The sequence below is a fragment of the Aulonocara sp. 'chitande type north' Nkhata Bay genome, linkage group LG18 (assembly GCF_057382095.1).
Source record: "Aulonocara sp. 'chitande type north' Nkhata Bay isolate Kocher_YH1m ecotype deep benthic linkage group LG18, A_spYH_male_GT1.1, whole genome shotgun sequence".
NCBI lineage: Eukaryota > Metazoa > Chordata > Actinopteri > Cichliformes > Cichlidae > Aulonocara > Aulonocara sp. 'chitande type north' Nkhata Bay.
Window position 1 is genome coordinate 39,324,669 of NC_141361.1, and position 20,963 is coordinate 39,345,631.

Here is a 20,963-nt window from a genome sequence, read left to right on the forward strand (position 1 = left end):
TGATATTAATGAAGGTGCCAGCCAGTGTGTCCTGCAACTGTTGCTGCTGCTGCATCTACAGCATCTTGCAGTATATCACCACAACCACCTGGGACAAACAATGTAGCATGCTGCATCAGGCCAGTGATGTTCCTGGGCCTAGAGCACCGTTCGTCTGACATTCAATGCCAGATAAACAGTGGCCGAAAATGCACCACCAGTTCAGTCAATTTCAGCAGGAAGTCCAGTCGGAACGCTGGGAGCATCAGCCACTGTTGGGAGGTGCAGCAGGTGATGCTGGAATGCTCGTGAGCCCCACAAACAAACTGTTCAAAGTAGTGCACAGCTGCAGCCTGATGCCCAAAAAAAAGGGTACATGACAGGAAAACCCAGTTCAGTCTCTGTGATGGTGGGTAAGTCAGGGGGTGGGAATGGAAATAGAACTAAAGGCCCTAAGCAAAGTTTTCCAATCACTAGCAGTAACAATGTTAGACCATTTAAACTGAGACCATTTAAATGCCCTTTAGTATGTCATTCTTGTGGGCAGGCAGAGCTGTTAAAGCCTGCTAAATTGATAATTATCTGATACAGATGTTTACAAGGGTGGGTATTCCAAAAGAAATCCCGACAGACCAAGGATCAAACTTCACTTCCAACCTGTTGAAGGAAATCTATAAATCTTGGGAACTTACTGGAGCCAAAACAAGTCTCTACCATACGCTAACTGATGCACTTCATGAGAGGTTTAACAAAACCCTGAAATCAATGTTGAGGAAGTTTGTAAAAAAAAGCTCAGGAAAAGACAATGTCAGAGGTCCACTGGACATACACGAGGAGGTTTGGGAGGGGGCCAGATCTGAAGTGCTCTTCCCTCTCTTATGGGTTGAAAATAAGGGTTTGAACAGTTTCAGGAACTTGATGCATTCTCAATCAACCAGGTAAGTAAATCGTAACGTCCAGATGAACAGAATCAACTTTTGGAGTTTCAGTAACTGGCTCATAGGATGTGATGGCTGCTCATAGGATGTGATGGCTGCCTTTTTATCCATTTGTGGATGCACCTTCCTGCCTCTGTAATGAAGGTGTTTATATTTCCACAGTGTTTTTTCTAAAGGAAGGAAACCTTCCTCCAAACGGACAGAGCAGTGGAGCCGCCAAGGGAAAGCACACGATTAAAAAACTGTATAATTAAAATATAATTTATTATATTTAAATAGTTAAAAAATGTAAAATGAATTAAAACAACCCTGGCCAAGGGGTAACACAATACAAATCAATAAAACACAACATTAAAAGTCCAGTGGCATCCGGCACGGTATAAAAGTCACAAAGAACTAAAGAAATCCAGCGAAGTGATGTAAAAAGGAAACCCAGCGGAGTCCTCGCCTTCCTCCCCGCATTCCGCGTCCTGGTACGCTGGAGAAAGGGAGGGAGCGGCAGTCACTATTCTTTTCAGGCAGTTTTCATTCGTAAAAAGGGGATAAGTCGAAGACTTACCCCGGGTGGGCAGAGCTCTCAACTCCGCCCGCCGCTTCTTTAAAACTGCAAATCAGCACCAGCTCTCCCGCAGTGCACAGGCTGGGCTCTTGTTGCTACTGCCGTCCGACTGTTCGCTCCGCGTCCCTAGTCGCTGGTGCTGTATCGTCCTTTCCTGGAACGCCAAGCTCCAACCGTCTTATGTGTCACTCTTTTCGTGCCGCTCTCAAACCTCATGTCAGGCCTCATGTGTCACGCCATGTGTCACGCCTCTGTGACTTCACCCTGAAGCCTCACGTAGGCCTCTCAGGCCTCATCTCTTAAGCCTCCGTGTCACTCCAGGCTCTCGTGGGTTCCCGTGACACTCATGGGTGCCTTCATGCTTCGGTCCTCTCTTGCCTCTCGGTCGAACTCCTTCCTGTGGTCTGGCAGGCCCTCTTATTGGCCTCTCTGGGATCTCTCGCAGGTGTGATCAGTTTATTATCAGGTAGGGGTGGAGTCTTTCCAGGACAAGTCACCAAATAAATACCATTAAAACATGCAGTAAAACTCATAAAAATAACCCAATGTACAATATTAAAACATTAAAAAGATAAAACACAACAAAAACATGCACAGTAAAAAAACTTAGATAACTTGTCCCTTTCCACCCCGTGACACCTCTTTGTGGTACCACAAATATTGCGCCTCCCTCCATCAAACCGCATATTTCTTATCTCTGAAAATAGCTTGTGTCAGGGTCCTGGGTCTCCTGATCCAGTGTTTTCAGTTCTTTGTGATTTTTGTATTATGTAAAGTTCATTTATGATTTATTCTATGGTTCCTAGGTTTTGATCCCTTGCCCCTCATGTTTCTCTGTGCCCTCTGTTCTGTGTTTAGTCTTCTACCCTGCTGGAGGGTCTGATGGGCCGCTTCAGCTGCCGCCTGTCTTCGCTGGAGGGTCTGAGGGATTCATCCGGCCTGCAATATCACTATCTGCAGCTGCCACGCTGCCGTCTGGTCCTGCGGTTGCCACGTCACTTCCTCGTCCACGTCTAGCATGGCTGGCTTTTCCACAGTCATCTCCTCAGCATCACTGGCCACTTTCCAGGCCGCTGGCTGGATGCCCTGGCCATCGTGGAAGGCCTCCAGAACGGTTTCCACGTTGCCGCCGTTGCTTCCCACACGGTCGGCCTCCAGAACTGCCCTGTCGCCCCTGTTGCCGTCCGCACGGTCGGACTCCTGTGTTTCCGTCCTCCAGGTCGGCCCCCTGAATTATTTATGAACTGCTCCCTGCAGGCACTGTTTTTTGTGGACGTTTTGTTTTTGGACTTCTCTCCCTCTCTCTCTCCAGGCTGTCTCTTTGTACTTCCTGTGTTACGTTTAAGGTTCACGTCTTGGTGTCAGCGTTTTCAGTTTTGTGTCCTCCCCGTCCTGTCAACTGTAATTGTCCTCAGCTGTGTTCCCTGTGTGCTTTCACTTCCCTCATTACCTTCTGTGTATTTATGTCAGTTCCCCTCAGTTCCATGTTGCGTCGTCCCTCATGCTGTGTGTTTCCCAGTGTCTTCTCGTGTGCATTAGTTCTATCAGTTTCCCAGTTTAGTTTAGTTTAGTATCCTTTTCCCCTGCCCGCCAATACAGCTGTGGTTTTTTGAGTTTATTCCTTGTGTCAGTGAGTTTGCGTTTGGGTCCAATCCCTGCACATAGCCGTAACATGACAGCTTGAGCCTAGCCCCCTTCTTTGGACAGGAGCTGCTGCTGTTCCTGGGCCTAGAGCAAATCCTCCCATAATAACTTTCTCAATTTCTGTAGCTTTGCTCTCAGGTCCAGAACATAATACATTTTATTTTTCCCTGGGCTTGAGCGTTATAAGCAGTTTTCTTTAATAATGTCCAGTATGCTCTGCGGCTTGCTACTGATCAATAACTCAAAGGGAGAAGACCCCGTGGAGGCCTGAGGCACTTCACCAGCCTGTCAGTCTGAGGTTGGCAGATGCTGGTCCAAAGACATTTAATGCCCAGTAATTCATACAGGTCCTTTAGTGTGCAAGACATGAAGGCTGTGCCCTCATGCACTGAAAACAAAAGCAGCAATCTCTATTGCGTTCATTCTCATGAATGAACATACGAATCATGGTCTTATTCAGCTTCCAAACATATTTAATGCCCAGTAATTTCTACAGTTTAAGTGTGGGAGACATGAACAATGTGCTCTGGTCAATCAGTAACACTTACGGGATGCTTACTGAAAGATGAGATGACCTGAAACAGCACCACACTTTTCGCAGAAATGGTGCACACCAACACTACTTTGGGATATCGTGTTGCATGCTCCACCAGAACTAATACAAAGAAATGCGCTCCTGTGAAATGGCACAATGAGCTCCATTCCAATGCACTCAAAGACGACCTCTGGGGCTAGGGGGATCATCGGCGATGATGGGCGGTTCCTGCAGCCGGTTGAGTTGTTGCTGCTCCACTGACGCCTGCTCCCAATACATAAACAATTTTGCCAGTTCCAGTACTGACTGTGTCGATCATGGGTCCATTGTCCCACAACTGGGTTTTGGCATGACTGTGACATCGCCGTTGAATTCCTGATGAAGGTTCTCAGGGCCTTGTTGATTGTATACAGTTCTATAGCTCTAGTTCTTCCAGTAGGTGTTTTGCCCCTGTGGTATTCCTGCCAATTCATTTCTGTGCCTCTCCCATGTGCCCTGCCATGTGACTGTTTATGCCAGTAGATAAGCAGCAGCATGCTGGATCATTTGAAACATAACAGTAAATGTAACATAAACTGCATTACAATATTTAAGACGAGTGATCACAAATATATGTAAATCTCTCTCTGTTGTGAAAAGAGATCGAAGGTTTGACTTTAGATAGCTGCCTAAGCTGAACAAAAGATATTTCCCTTCGCCATACTTATTTGCTTTGTCCTTTTTAGGCACTGGTTCAATTTTCACCCCAAAGTTGTTCCATCTGCTTTGACACAGGATGTGAGAGGCTCCAAGTCCAGGCCCCAAATACAATGACCTCTGTTTTGCTATCACTAAAGACTAATGAAATCAGAGCCAGAAATGTTCTGATACCCTTAAATCCTTCTAACATAGGCCTGAGGGGGTTAGGGTGAGTGTGTTTCAGTGGTAAGTACGGTAATGCACTGTTGGAGGAAGCCGGAGTACCTAGAGAGAACTCACACAAGCATAGGGAGAAACATGCTAACGCCACACAGAAAGGCCCCGGTCACATAGTGAAATCAGGACGTTTGCTATGAGGCAACACTGCTAACCACAAAGCTACCTTGCTGCCCATCAATGTAATTGTGGGTCTTTAAAAAAATGCTTGTACTTACTGAATAATAAAGTAGATTATATCTTTTCTTTCTGTGCTTTTTTTTTTTTTTTTTCAATTTTATTTGATCGGTTGCATCTGTAGCATAGTGTTGAGCCAACACAATTTTCCCTTACAGCAAAGACAAAAATGAGCCAGGACAGGGTCAGTGACTGTTTCAAAGCAGTAGCACAATATGAAGCGAAAGCCCTCTAGCCTTTTGGCAAAGCAGAGTCTCTGGTCTAGGTAATTATTTTCTATTAGTGTCAGTGTCATGTTTTTCTAATAACATTTATAGAGTGATAACATTATCAGAAGAAGAACATCTTTATTGTGTTACTATACTATTGTGCCAAAAATAAATACATAAATACAATAAATAACAAAATTTATCCTACGGCTTTCATTTGTTTTTTGTTTTTTTCACATTTGATTCTATTTCAAGCAATGCCAAAGCAATGTTTTGGAGTTATTCTTGGGCCGCACTATGAATTCTTTAATAGGTTGGGCCACGAAAGATACACCGACCCATCCTTGAAATCCGGGGTGATGAAGGATGCATTTGAATTGGGACAGCCTTCGCTGCCTGGCTGTGATGTAATCAGCCTTCAAATGCAGCCTCGGAATTGGGACAAACACAAAGACTCACAAAAAAGACATGATAACTATGTGGCGGGGTGTGGTTTGTAGCTCAGCTGCAGGGGAGGAGTGGAGTAGGGCTGCCACGATTAGTCGACTAGTCACGATTACGTCGACTATTAAAATCGTCGACGACTGATTTAATAGTCGACGCGTCGTTTGAAGCTTTGTAAGATCCCAAAAGACGCAGGAATAAGTAGCAGGATTTAAGAGTGTAATAACGGACTGAAACAGGAGATGGCAGCACTGCATGTACAAGGATGCCAGCTGGCGTTAAACAACGAAGAAGAAGAAGCTGTGTCCGGTATGGTAGCTGTGTCCAAATTCAGGAACCGTGCGGCCCAGCTCAGTTTCCAACAATGGCGGCAGCTAGTTAGTTTTAATATTACTCTTATTATTCTTTCTGGGTCACAAAATAAACTTTTAACATATTTTCAGGCGAGAATGTAGCTGTGTAAACCTCAAATATCTGTTTGGTTTATCAAGACACAAATTTTCAAAAGTGCTCCGACGTTTTCGGAGACGTCTGTTACCCGCTAGCTCGATAGCGAGCCGGGGGCAAGGCTCACTAGAGCCGTGAGAACACCGGACTCCCAGCAAATCGTTTTCAAACCCACCGCCCTCTTTCGCTACTCAGGTTAAACATATATGAGTCACTTAGATAACTTAAAAATGTTATTGTTTGGCTTTTTTCAGTGTTTTATTTGTTCCTGAGTAAATCGGTTTGGCTGAGATTAAAGTTATAGTTTTTACACAGCTGAATAAACGTCAAGCAGACAGCTGATTATCAGAAGTGTGAGATGCTCGAGAATTTACTCCGGTGTCCTGTTATATTTTAGATAGCAAGGAGTTTATTAAACTTCACCGAAACAATCTGCAAATTTCATAAAAATGAACTATCATCTTGTCTTTATTGTTAGTTAGCACATACCTTAAACACTTCAAGCTGTAAGCTAATGATAGTTATATAAGAGCAGATGCTGCTGGTGCAATAAGCTGTAGTTTTACGTCCAATGGATGATGATCTGATTAGTCGACTAATCGCAAAAATAATCGGTGACTAGTCGACTATCAAAATAATCATTTGTGGCAGCCCGAGAATGGAGCAACGGGTTCAAGGGTGTGGTGTCAGGGAAGCCTGGCCCACACAGCTGTTTTCCATCACCCTGTCATGCCTCCCTACTTCAGTAGGATGTCGGGACCTGACAAGAAAGGTGTGGCACGGAACAAGGCACCTGCACAGGTGCGAACATAAACATTGCAAATAAAGCTTCCATGTACCATCAGTGCTTTGTGCCTTGGGTCCTTTATTCTCACAAACAAATTATGGCATTTTCCTGCAGACTTCTTCCACCCATGACAGATCCTCAAGGACAGTATCCTAAACCCAACTATTCTCTAGTTTGGGAACTTTAATGTCTCAGACCAAATGAACTTACAAGAGACAAAACAATTGTCTGTTCAGAAGTGGATATTAATGAATGGGCATCCACTACTAGCTACTCTGTTCTATGCACTTGAGCTTAAGTTGTTTATTTACTTTGTATCCCTATATATCACTAATTTAGAACCAGCAAACTTCTGCATGGTAAGGACATTACAGTGTCTTAGCTATCACACCATTAGACTTTCTCCCTAAGAACCCCCTAACATGAAGTGCTTTGGTGGCAGTGGGAAGGAAGAAACTCCCATTTACGAGGAAGAAACCTCCAGCAGAACCAGGCTCAGGGAGGGGTGGCCATCTGTCATGACTGGTTAGGAGTGAGTGGAAGAAGACAGGACAAAGACATGCTGTGGAAGACAGCCAGAGATTAATAATAACCAATAATTAAATGCAGAGAGATGTATAAACACATAGTGAGTAAAAAGGGTGAGGAAGAGGAAACACTCATTGCATCATCCCCCAGCGAGCTACACCTATTGCCTTAACTATATGCTTTGTCAAAAAGGAATGTTTCAAGCCTAATCTTAAAAGTAGAGAGGGTGTCTGTCTGGAAGCTGGTACTCTAGAAACCACAAACAAACCCACAGTCTGAGAGCAACGTGCTCTATCCGGGTGATACGGTAATATAAGGTCATTAAAATAAGATGGAACCTGATTATTCAAGACTTTCTTTGTGAGGAATAGGATTTTATCTTTGATTATGAATTAACATAAATTTTGATGGACAGGATTTCTAGGTGCAGCCAAGTGGCGGAGGGCTTTCACTTCGGTGGCCGCAGAATCTCATCTCTGTTTGTCGTGGATGATGTGGTTCTGTTGGCTTCATCGGGTAATGGCGTCCAGCTCGCACTGGAACGGTTCACAGCCGAGTGTGAAGCAGCGGGAATGAGGATCAGCACCTCCAAATCCAAGGCCATGGTTCTCAGCCGGAAAAGGGTGGAGTTCCCACTCCAGGTCGGGGATGAGTTCCTGCCCCAAGTGGAGGAGTTCAAGTATCTCGGGGTCTTGTTCGCGAGTGATGGGAGAAGGGAGCCGGAGATCGACAGACGGATTGGTGCTGCGGCCGCAGTGATGTGGCTCAGAGTAGAGCCGCTGCTCCTCCACATCGAAAGGAGCCAGTTGAGGTGGCATCCTGGGCGCCTCCTGGGTGAGGTGTTCCAGGCATGTTCCACTGGGAGGAGGCCCCGGGGCAGACCTAGGACACGCTGGAGAGATTATATCTGTCGGCTGGCCTGGGAACGCCTTAGTGTTTCCCCGGATAAGCTAGAGGAGGTGGCTGGGGAGAGGGAGGTCTGGGCTTCTCTACTTAGGCTGCTGCCCTGGCAACCCGGCCCCGGATAAAGCGGAAGAAGATGGATGGATGGAATTAACATAGAGCCTATGAAGGGAAGCCAATACAGGAGAAATATGATCTTTCTCTCTAGTCCCTGTCAGGACTCTTGCTGCAGCATTTTGGATCAACTGAAGGCTTTTCAGGCAGTTTTTAGGACACCCTTAATATCCTTAATCCTTAATCCTTAATTCATAGTAATGAATTATAGTAGTCCCGCCTAGAAGTAAAAAATTGGACGAATTACTTTTTAACCTGTTTTTTTCACTCTCAGATAGTAAAGTAAGATTCTCTAGCTTCATGTAGAGCTTCTTTATAGAGTATTTTTCTAGGCTAAATGATGATCTTCTAAATTAGTGAGACACCATTTCCTCTCCAGCTTATGAGTTATCTGTTTTAAGGTGCGTGTTTGAGAGTTGTGTTAGGGAGTCAAGTACAAGAATTAAAAACAACAAGAACAAGATAACAAGATAATCAACCTTGGTGCGAGTAGTGTTCAGGTAGCTGCTCTGTACTGTGCTGGCACACGGCATTGAAGAAGATGACAGTGGATGAATTACATGTATATCCTTAAACTTACTTACTTACTTAGCACTTTCAGAAAGACATCTACTGTGATGAAATCTATTCTCTACTACTGTGTAATCAATTATTGTAAATGTAAATGTTATCAGGAAATGATCGGACAAAAGAGGTTTTCAGGAAAACTGCTCAGTTTCTATGCCACATGTCAGCACAAGATCCAGAGTGTTACTGAAGTGGGTTGGTTCTTTTTGCATTTTGAAAGAAACCAATTGAGTCTAATACTGATTAAATCTGTTTCGAGGCTGTCTTTTTTAGTATTTACATGGATGTTAAAATCACCTACAATAATTATTTTATCTGAGCTGAGCACTAAATCAGATAAAAAGTCTGAGAAATCAGTGTAGTGGTAGATTGCAACCACTGTTTGGATTTAAGGAAATAGGATTATTTTTTTTGAATAGCACTGAGGTAAAGTCTAACGTGGAGCAGCTTAAGTATATCAGGGTCTTGTTCACAAGACGAGTTCAGCCATCCAGGAGTCCCTCAGACTACAGCCGATACTCCTCCAGACGAAAGGAACGAGTTGAAATGGTTCGGGCATCTGAGACAGATCCCTCCTGGGCACCTCCTGAGTGAGGTGTTCCAGGCATGAGCTAATAGTAAATAGATAACTATAGTTATATCATCATTTTACAATGCAATTGCCAGAAAGGAGTGCAAAGAAATGAAGAGTGTAGTAAGAGGCTTGGAGTGATATGAAATATTTCACAAAATATATTTGATTTTTCATTCAGTATGACCTGTAATTAAGGCAATGAACACTGCAGCATGTTTACAGAGGTCAAGGAAAAAAAAGTGTTTTTTCAGTTACAGCTATTTACACATGAGTGAAATTATTAGAAACACGAAAATACATGTGTATGAGGGAGGCATGGGGAGAGATGAACATGCAAGGAGTAGATATATTGAAGGCAGATACGTGCGATTAGCCATCCAAAGCAACAGATACTGCACAAGAGAGTTGAAGAAGAGAGTGCAGACAGGATAGAACGGACCAGTGTCAGCGGGGATTTTGTGACAGATGGAGAGCAGCAAGAGTGAAAGGGAAGGTTCACGAGATGGTAAAGAGACCTGCTATGATGTATGGAGATGGTGGTACTGACAAAAAGACAGGAGGCTGAACTGGAGGTGGTGGTGGTGTAGGTGGAGTTGACGACGTTGAGATTTTTATTGAGAGTCACCGGAGTTGATAAAATTAGAAGTGAAATCAGAAAAGCTAGAGAGGCAAGGTTGAAATGATTTGGCCATACAACAGAGGGATGGTTGATATATTGGATGTTGAAAATAGAGTGCCAGGAAGACCTCAGAGGAGATTCATGGATGTAGCGAAAGAGGACATGTAGATGGTTGGTAAAATACATTATGGATAAAGTCACTGCGTTTTTCAATTTAAAACCAGTTTTGTGACAGCAGCTGTGCTGGAAGATTGTTTTTCTGTTTTCTACTTCTGAAATATATCTGGAGAATAACTTTTGTTACATTTTGTTATTAAAGCATTCAGTTAGATTAACAGAGGGAAGACTTCCTACCCTTGCTGGAGGTTATTCTTGTACACTTACTGAGCTTGTCCTCATGGGCTGAAGTTTGTGTCCTGCCATTTGACCTTTGCCCTAATCCAGATGAGGAAGTCTGGTTTTGACTTTGCACTGGAGTGGGTCTCTGGACCAGGTTGCTCTCACTGCCTGCCCTCATCAGCCTCTCTCCAATCCGCAGCATGCACGAGCGATTGAACTGCTGTTCTTTTCTTAAGCTGGGACTTCTAGAACCTGCTGATCCCGGTTGACCAAGATGGGTGGAGGACTTTGGCATCTTTGCTGCTGAGCAGAATATTAGTTCTATACTCCAGGGTTTGTCCTTTTCTTCTTCCAGAGTTTTGGCTTCTTCAAGTTTTGTCTTCAAAAAGTCATTTATGCTGTTTGAAAAAAAAACTGAAGAAAGCTGCCACAGTCTCCTTCCTGTGTGTCCGTTTTTTTGGTTTTTTTTTAGGGATTGAAAATGTTTTGGTTTTGTCAGGTTGTCTCTTTAGTTCATGTTATCCTCCACCTCTGTGGGCTTCTGTTTGTCCAGCTCCACTCCGCTGTTCTTCAATCTTGGATCAGTTTGAGTTTTCTTAATCCCTTTTCAGCTCTTGTTATCTGTGTACTGCAGATCTGTCCCTGTGTTAACAGTAGCAATCATTGTGAAAAGCTGTGGCTGCTCACAGAGTGTGAAGCCCTTTTTCTCTATAGTTTCCCCTCTGCTGCTGTCTCTCTGCCAGCACTGTGCTCTGTGTGTGAGCCTCAAGTCCTCGGGCATAGCACACTAGCTCTCTCGCTTTTCCTTTCTCTGTTTTACTCTCTCTCTCTGCCACTTTCTTCTCTGACCTATTCCCACTATGAATTCTGTTGTTTCCCTATTAAAATTTTTCAGCTTTCACTTCCTTCCACTGTCAGGACTCAGCCGTGTTTGCTGAATACTATGCTCTTCTCAAGACACTTTGCTCTTTTCACTTTCTAACAGACTGATGTATGTTGATATCTCAATTCCCACATTAACCAGACATTATTCCTTTTTGTTCATTTCAACACTTTTTCCACTTGCTTCTAACATTGATGAATACAATATCCAACTTCTTATATCCATGTTTCATTACGTCACCTTTTGGAACATTTCTGTAACAAACAGTAATGACACTTAAGTTTATTCAATTCAATTTTATATAGTGCCAAATTAAAATAACAGTTGCCTCATGGCACTTTATATTGTATGGTAAAGACACTACAAAAATACAAAGAAAACAGAGAAAACCCAAACAGTCATATCACCCCCCTGAGCAATAGTGGGAAGGAAAAACTCCCTTATAACAGGAATAAGCATCCTACAGAACCAGTCTCAGGGAGGGGCGCACATCTGTGCGACTGGTTTGGGGTGAGGAGAGAAAGACAGAACAAAGAGATGCTGTAAAAGAGAAACCGAGATTAATAATGACTAATGATTAGAGGCAGAGTGGTATTGGCATGATTATGATAGGACTTAATTGAGCAGTCATGTAGGAATATCTAAAAGGCACGTGGATGGTTTGGAAGAAGTTAACTCAGAAAGATCAATTACCTTCACCTTCAATACCCTCTATTTCCTCTACATAACAGAGACCTGGGTGAATGTCAGGGAGTCCAGCATCTTTTCTTACCGCCTATCTGTGCTTATTTTAATTCTTCCCGGACTTTAGGCTGAGGCGGAAGAATAGCGACTGTTTTTCTGAATATATACATATAACATCCATATGACATTTCAAATGCTAGAGGACTGTGGGGACTGTGGGTACCGTGAAAGATGCCAAAATAAAGTATCTGTTAAATATCATTTTGTTAAACTGTTAAACCTTGTGTTTTATTTAATACGGTTGATGTTGTTCTAAATGTTCCTCAGTCTGACGGTATGGAACGTTCCTCTGAAGCATGTGGGAAAAATTTCTTTGTGGAAAAGGTGAATGATGCCAGGGCTCAGATGACACCACCTGCTCTTGACCCTTCAGTCCCTGTTCCTTGCTCTGCTACTTTCTACCAGTTTGAGTCTGTATTTTTCTCTTTATTGTACAAGTGTAATAGTGGATTAACAGATGTTATTCTAAGGAGGGAAACCCTCCAAAAAATGGACGGAGCAGTGGAGCAGCCAAGGGAATAGAACAGTATAAAAACTGTATCACTAAAATATAATTTATTACACAAAAACCGTTTAAAAGATTAAAAGCAATTAAAACAACCCTGGCCAGGGAGAACACACAATAAAAACCAATAAAACATAAACACACTAAAAGTCCAGTGGTGTCAGCCACGGAATTAAAATCCAGTCAATCGGAGCGGGGCAAGGAAAACCCGGCGGCGTCCTCGGCCGTCCTGTCAATCTCTCCGCTCCGAGGTGCTGTAAAGAGAGGGGCAGCGACGGTCACCGCAGCGTCCTCTGGCCGCAAGCTATTCCAGAGCAGCACAGTTCTCACTGCCTCTCCACGTACTGGCCGTTGTATGTCCTCACCATGCACCAACAACGACGCCGCTGCCTGCCACCATCTACTCCGCCATCTCTGCTACTCCCCTTCTCCTTATATTGGGCCTCTGTGACCTCCCACGTGTGCCAAGTTAGAAATCAGGGAGGGGTGGAGTCTCTCCTGGACAAGTCTACAATAAATACAATAAAAGCATGCAGCATGCAATAAAACAAGAATAAAACACTATACTGTGGCAGACCACCAGGTGGCTCCACTCACACCCAAGTTGAAGGGAAGTGCTGGGGTGGAGATTTTGGCGCTTACTATATGTGAAGTTCTGAGAGTCAGTTAATAAAGTTGGAGTGAGACACAGAGACCTCTCCTGTCGTTATTACATACCTCCACATTGGTGACCCCTGTAGCGAACATGCTAAGGCTCGACGACGAAGCCAGCTCCGGCCTGGAAGCATCGGCTGCCGCCGGACTTTCACCTCCGCCGATGGCTGCGTTTGCTGTGGCGCTTAAATTGCCGGATTTTTGGCTTCACGATCCTCCTTCATGGTTCGTGCACGTAGAAGCTCAGTTTGCTCTTCGTGGAGTTTCAGCCGACGATACTAAATACCACTCCCTTGCGGAAGAGGCGGATCGCATCCTCCTGGCTACCAGGAGTTTCGGCGTCCAGGCGATTGTTCAGGACTCACCAGCGTTTTCCCCCGCCCCCTCACCGATGCTCCAGGGGCCCTCCGACTCGTCCACGGTGGCTGGAATCGCTGCACGGCGGCACCGCGGAAAAGGGCTTTGCTTTTATCACCAGCGTTTTGGAGCGAAGGCACGGCGCTGTCTCCCGCCTTGCAGTTTCCAGACCCAGGGAAACGGGCATGTCAGCGCTCTGTAGCAGCCGCGACCGCTGGCAACAAGGAAAGGCTGCTTTTCTTAGAAGACTCACGCTCGGGGAGGCGTTTCCTGGTGGACTCCGGCTCACAGAAGAGCCTTCTTCCCCCGGTTGGCTCGGACAGGCTAGCTGAGGGCTGCGGGCCATTGCTAACAGCGGCTAATGGCTCTCCCATCAAAACCTTCGGTGAAAGGTTGGTGACTGTTTGCTTTCATGACCGTGACTTTCAGTGGAACTTTGTTGTTGCTGCTAGCTCTGTGCCTATAATAGGCGCTGATTTTCTTTGTGCTCACGGACTGCTGGTTGATGTTGCTAACAGACGTTTAATTGATGCTGTGTCATTTTCCTCATTACCCTGTTTGACTCGGGATGCTCAGCCCGTGGTGCATGCTAACTCAGTAGATTCGGGTGACGTTTTTAAGTGTTTGCTTTCTGAGTTTCCCTCACTCACTGTCCCCACTTTCTCGAGCACGGTGACGAAGCATGGGGTAGAGCATTACATAACTACAGTAGGGCCCCCGGTGTTCGCGCGCGCGCGCCGCCTCGACCCTGCCAAACTGGCTGTCGCTCGGGAAGGATTTGCCACCATGGAGTGTCTGGGCATCGTGCAGCGTTCGAACAGTGCCTGGGCTTCACACATGGTGCCTAAATCTGATGGTCGGTGGCGACCTTGTGGGGATTTCCGCCGTCTTAATAATGTCACAGAGAACGATCGTTATCCCATTCCCCACATCTAAGATTTTTCTGCCCATCTTGCGGGGACCTCGGTTTTTTCGAAGATCGATTTGGTACGGGGATATCACCAGGTTCCCGTGCGCGCGGAGGATATCCCCAAAACCGCCGTAATTACACCTTTCGGCGTTTTTCACGTTTCTGCGCATGCCGTTTGGCCTGAAAGGTGCCGCCCAAACCTTCCAGCAGTTGATGGACTCGGTCTTGCGCGGGCTGCCCTGTGTTTTTGTATATCTTGATGATATACTGGTGGCCAGCAGCTCGAAGGAGCAGCACATGTTCCATCTGCATCAGGTTTTTCAGCATTTGGCAGAGCATGGACTGATTATTAATCCGTCTAAATGCCAGTTTGGGTTGCCCGTTCTCGATTTTCTTGGGCACCGTATTTCCGCCGAGGGCGCGGTTCCGTTGCCTGTCAAAGTCTGAGCTGTTTCGGAATTTCCGCGTCCCACGAATGTTAAGGCACTGCAGGAATTTTTGGGGATGGTGAATTTTTACAACCGTTTTCTCCCCAGAGCGGCACATCTGCTGAAGCCCCTTTATGGGGAGTTAAAAGGTAAGAACGTTAATGACTCCGTTGACTGGTTTCCGGAAAGCATCCAAGCGTTTTCTGATGCTAAGTCAGCGTTAGCTAATGCTGCCCTTCTGGCCCACCCATCCCCCTCAGCGCCGATTGCATTGACCACCGATGCGTCGGACATAGCGGTGGGTGCGGTGCTGTAACAGCGAATCTCGGGTGTCTGGCAACCGCTCGCCTTTTTCAGCCGTACGCTGCGTGACAGCGAACGCAATTACAGCGTTTTTGACAGGGAGCTACTGGCACTCCACCTGACGACTCGTCATTTCCGTTTTTTTCTCGAGGGTCGTCACTTTATCGCATACGTGGACCACAAACCCTTGACGTTTGCCATGTCCAAGGTTTCTGATCCATGGAGTGCACGCCAGCAGCGCCAGTTGGCAGCCATTTCTGAGTTTACCACGGACATTCGGCACGTGGCTGGTAAATCCAATCATGTGGCTGACTGTTTGTCCCGTGCGCTGGTTTCTCCCATCTTTCTCGGCATAGACTACTCCGCCATGGCTGCCGATCAGAGCGGTGACCCGGACATCCACGCGCTTAAATCTACCCGTGCATTCCCTGCCAGCGTGCGAAGGTTCATAAACACACCAAGGCGCCCCTGGAGCCATTCTTCATACCCGGCAAACGTTTCGATCATGTGCATGTCGATCTGGTGGGTCCTCTGCCGCAGTCACAAGGTTTTATGCACCTTTTGACTGTTGTTGACCGGACCACCAGGTGGCCGGAGGCGGTCCCCCTGGCGTCCACTACCGCAGCAGTGGTGGCCAAGGCGTTTTTGTCAACCTGGGTCTCGCGTTTCGGCCCACCCACGGACATTACGTCAGACAGAGGCCCCCAGTTCATTTCCGAGCTTTGGTCGGCCATGGCTGATGGACTGGGGGCTAAAGTCCACCGCACAACCGCATACAACCCGCAAGCTAATGGGATGTGTGAACGGTTCCACCGGTCGCTTAAGGCTGCTTTTCACGCCTCCTTAAAGGATGGCAATTGGGTTGACCGCCTCCCGTGGGTTTTGCTTGGGTTGCGCTCTGCGGTTAAGGAGGATCTCGGCGCTTCTCCAGCTGAGCTAGTGTTTGGTCAGCCCCTCCGCATGCCTGGAGAATTCTTGCCTGAAAATCCTCCTCCCTGCTTCGATCCATCGGTGCTATCTCTCAACCCGCTTTTGCACTCACTTCAGGTTCCTGGTCCGGTGCACCATTGCGTGCCTGACACTTTTGTTCCAAAGACTTTAGAGACTGCTAGTTTGTTTTTGTCAGGCACGATGCCCACAGGACACCGCTGCGGCCGCTGTATGACAGCCCATTCAGGGTTATCGAACCGGGCAAGAAACATTTTGTTTTGGATTTGGGGGGTCGAAGGGAGACTGTGTGTGTTGACAGACTTAAACCTGCACATGTTCTTCCGGACAGTAATGTAGTGCCGGCCCAGGCTCCTCGCCGTGGCCGCCCTCCTTCGATGGGGTTGACAGACTCTGGTTTTCCCCCCAGAACTACCCCCGGACCACCAGCGTTTGAGCCTCCTCCTGCCTTTGCTGCTCGCCTTCACCAGCCTCGTTCACAGGATGGACCTTCCTCTGCCTGTTCTCTCCCTCCCAGGTTCAGTCGTTCGGGTCGTTTGCTTAGGCCCAGGGTCCTGGACTGAATAGAGACCTGTGTGTTCGGGGGGGGGGGGGGGGGGGGGGGGGGATGTGTGGCGGACCAGCAGGTGGCTCCACTCACACCCAAGTTGAAGGGAAGTGCTCGGGTGGAGATTTTGGCGCTTACTATATGTGAAGTTCTGAGAGTCAGTTAATAAAGTTGGAGTGAGACACTGAGACCTCTCCTGTCGTTATTACATACCTCCACAATACAATATTAAAATATTAACAATAATAAAACACAGCAACTCATGCGAGATAAAAACTTAGTTAACTTGTCCATTTCCACCCGGTGACACAAGGTTGTTTGTGATCTGAAGTACTCAGGATCCCCTAATGATGATGTTTTCACGGCTGCCGACGTGAGCCGTGTGGTGTTGGAGGGAGAAAGGACCCAAAATGCAGGCAGTAGACTGATGATACTAGTGACGTTTATTTACAAGGAGTGGAGTGACAGAACAGGCAGTGAGGTGTGATGAATGACTGAAAAAACCTAGACTGGGAAAACTAAATGACAAACCTGAGATCATAAGAAACGGGATGCGGGGCAGAGAGACGCTGACAGAGGAACATTATTTAGTTATATACTGTATAGCTTGGCTGTATCTTTACATTTATGATGCAATTTAGTTTCTAATAGGTTTGTTTTATTATCTTTTGTCTTCACACATGTACATGTAAGCACATTTTTCAGCTTTAAATATAAAGAATGACAACTTTATTTGTGAACTGTTTTCTGCTCTGACCCGACACTCTGGCGAGATTGCAGGCAGGTCAGATTTCATGAAACCTTGGAATCATTTGGAGCCGAATCTGAGCAACTGCTTTAGCCTTATATGTTCAGGATGGAAGAGAAAGACCCATACAAACAGTGTAACTGTCCACACTGATGTAGCTGCTGTCATACCTCCAGAACTGGTTGACTACCTTGCTAAGAACCACCTCCAACATGATGATCAGGTCAAACATTGCACTCATCCAAGATTATATAGGTATAAATATAAATATACATATAAATATAAAAGGACAAGTATGTGTGCAAATATAATGTGGTGTACAAAATTGACAGGGTCCATTTAGGTGTGATTAATTATGTTCCACATGTGTGGATCTGACCCAAGTGGATGAATTAAAAAGTAAAGCCAAAAAAGTACTGCCCATTCTGTGATATTGTGCAGCCTTACCTGAAACAGTGCAGTAACTTCAAACTCTTGTTGAATGAGAAGAACACAGAGTGGATCAAAGCCAATAAGAGGTGCTGGAGATGTACAGTACCTGTGATCATTAAGCCGCTAAGTGTAACCTTAAAGCCAAGTGTAAAACATGGACTACAATGCCTTGAAGTTCTTCGTGACGTTAATACCAGCCAAGATGCTACAGCTTCTGATTCCACGAGTGTGCTGCGGGAAAGCACCTGCTTAGTGAGCTCCATTCCTGAGACTCGCTATGTGGGCCAACCAATAGCAGTCAGGTGTTACTCAAGCTAAGTTATGTCATTATTAAGAGCACGACCAACATGATTGAGACCTATGCTATATCTGATGTGAAGCAGGTGATTGCTTGGAGCTTCATGGGACAGCCAAGGACCTTGCACTCCACACTGTCTGTCAAGACATCGGTACCATACATAGTACCGCTGTGCCATTCTCCATTTCTCCTGCCTCACAGCGTGACACGTCCTTCAAGATCCACTGAGCCTTCACTGCAAAGGAACTTGGCCTAGCATGCCATAGTTACCCAAGTGGAGTGTTGCAGGCGAGGTACCATCACCTTAATTAAGGACCTGCTGTCACGGACTGCCGGGGCAGACCATGTGGAGTGAGTTGAGGACCCAAGAGCAGACAAAAACTGGACTTAACAAAAAGCGAGCCTTTATTTAGGGCCAAAAACGCATGGAAGAAACAACAACAAAGTAACTGAGGGAAAACCTGAACATAGACTAGGAAACTATGACTCTTACTGAGAATTTAAGACTATGACTAAACAATATCCTGACTATGGCTGGGAAACTGTGACAAGGGGTAGGGGAGATAACACAGACGACGCGACACTGAACACAGCAAGGCTGAGGACTAAGTACACACGAGGTGATCAGGGGAAGTGGAGACACATGGGGACACAGCTGACTAGAATGAAACATAATGACAACACAGGAGAGAGTAAACTAAATGCAGTGAACAAAGAACAGACTCTTTCAAAATAAAACAGGAAACATGGAGACATAGGCATGAAACGAACTAGACAACAAGAGCCACACAGACATGACACATAACGGGTAGGCGCACGAACCAGGGAGACCGAGTACAGGGGAAGATGACAGAAGCGACAACATGAACTTGACAACATAAGACACACAAACATAAACACATGAAGGGTAAGGGAGACTTAACACAAGGGTAATGTAATAACAAATGAGCTAGAATAACTTAATGAACCTAAACAAACAAACAATAAACATCAAAATAGACTAAAACTCAAAACACTGGGTCGCACGACCCAGGTCCATGACACCTGCCACTGCCACATGTAAGGAAGTATGCCCACTCAGCTAACTGGGTTAGATAACAGGAGAGGGAGGGAGAGAGAATGAGAGAAGAAGATGCAGCTTCACAATGTAAAGACACATCCGGCCTCCTTGCCTGTAATTGGTCCAGCCCAGAGTTGAACATGACCAATTGGCCAGTCCACCACTTTTTATTGTTTATACTGCCCCCCCCCCCCCCCCCCCCCCCCCCAAAAAAAAAACAAACCAAAAAAAAAAACATTGGCCCGTAAAAACAAAAAATCACCATCGACCCACCGGGCCTGATGGCCATTCAGGAACATTTTAATTATATCACTTAAAAAGATGATACAGGAAATTAGCCAAAATTAAGCAAAATAATCAGTAATGGAGAAGTATCATTATAAACTGTGGGATGCTCTAGATGCTCTAGATTCCACAACCAATCATGCTAATCCCATCACTGGTCCAGCCTGAATGTGGACAAATGTATGGATACCTGACTAATGAAAGCAAATCAGAAGCCCTGATTTTAGCGCGTGAACGTCTGACTGAATTGAAGGAAAAAAAATATTTCAGTAGGACTGGTAAATGATTCACATACCTGGGTATAATGGATACACCTATTATATCACATCTTTAGGACGCTAACTATAGAAAGCTAATAAGACACATAAAATCAGTGAAGACCTTCCCATATATTTTTTTATCAGGAAGAATAGAAACAGTGAGGATGAATGTACTGTTTATTTACAGTCATTGCCCATCCAATTCATTGTTGGGCATTGGATGAAAAAAATTACTGAAGTTCTTGTGGCAAAGCAAAATAACCCAGATTAATTTCAAAAAACTTCTATCCCCAAAATAAGAGGGAAGATTTGTTTTGCTCAATTTGGGAAACTATTACGGTAACACTTTATAATGCAACATGCGAATAAGGCGTAAATACCCTGTTATTATGGCAATAACGCAGGTTTTTGCAAGAAACAATGAAATAATTACACTATAAGGCACAAGTAGCCTGTATGTGCAAGTACCCTGTGTTACATATCATTATTAAAAATATTATTATAAAGATTTGTAATCCATCCATCCATCTTCATCCGCTTGGTCCGGGGCCGGGTCGCGGGGGCAGCAGCCTAAGCAAAGAGGCCCAGACCTCCCTCTCCCCAGCCACCTCCTCCAGCTTATCCGGGGGAATACCAAGGCGTTCCCAGGCCAGCTGAGAGATATAATCTCTCCAGCGTGTCCTGGGTCTGCCCCGGGGCCTCCTCCCGGTGGGACATGCCTGGAACACCTCACCCAGGAGGCGCCCAGGGGGCATCCTTGTCAGATGCCCGAACCACCTCAGCTGGCTCCTTTCGATGTGGAGCAGCAGCTGCTCTACTCTGAGCCCCTCCCAGATGGCCGAACTTCTCACCCTATCTCTAAGGGAGAGGCCAGCCACCCTTCGGAGGAAGCTCATTTCTGCCGCTTGTATCCGCAATCTCGTTCTTTCGGTCACTACCCACAGCTCATGGCCATAGGTGAGGGTAGGGACGTAGATCGACCGGTAAATTGAGAGCTTCGCTTTTACACTCAGCTCCCTCTTCACCACGACGGACCGGTGCAGCGTCCGCATTACTGCAGCTGCAGCCCCAATCCGTCTGTCGATCTCCGGCTCCCTTCTCCCATCACTCGCGAACAAGACCCCGAGATACTTGAACTCCTCCGCTTGGGGCAGGAACTCATCCCCGACCCGGAGTGGGCACTCCACCCTTTTCCGGCTGAGAACCATGGCCTCGGATTTGGAGGTGCTGATCCTCATTCCCGCTGCTTCACACTCGGCTGCGAACCGTTCCAGTGCGAGCTGGAGGCCCTCACCCGATGAAGCCAACAGAACCACATCATCT

At 45.9% G+C, this 20,963-nt stretch overlaps 1 protein-coding gene across 1 annotated transcript in view; it reads right to left on the reverse strand.

The window, feature by feature from the left end:
* LOC147309166 (uncharacterized) overlaps window positions 1–11,011 on the reverse strand; it is a 96,756-nt gene extending 85,745 nt beyond the window's left edge. The window contains exon 1 of the mRNA XM_086270591.1: window positions 10,324–11,011. Within this exon, the coding sequence (XP_086126717.1) occupies window positions 10,324–10,573 (250 nt within the window). The 5' untranslated portion in view covers window positions 10,574–11,011. The remainder of the gene's footprint in view (window positions 1–10,323) is intronic.
* Window positions 11,012–20,963: the final 9,952 nt, after the last annotated feature.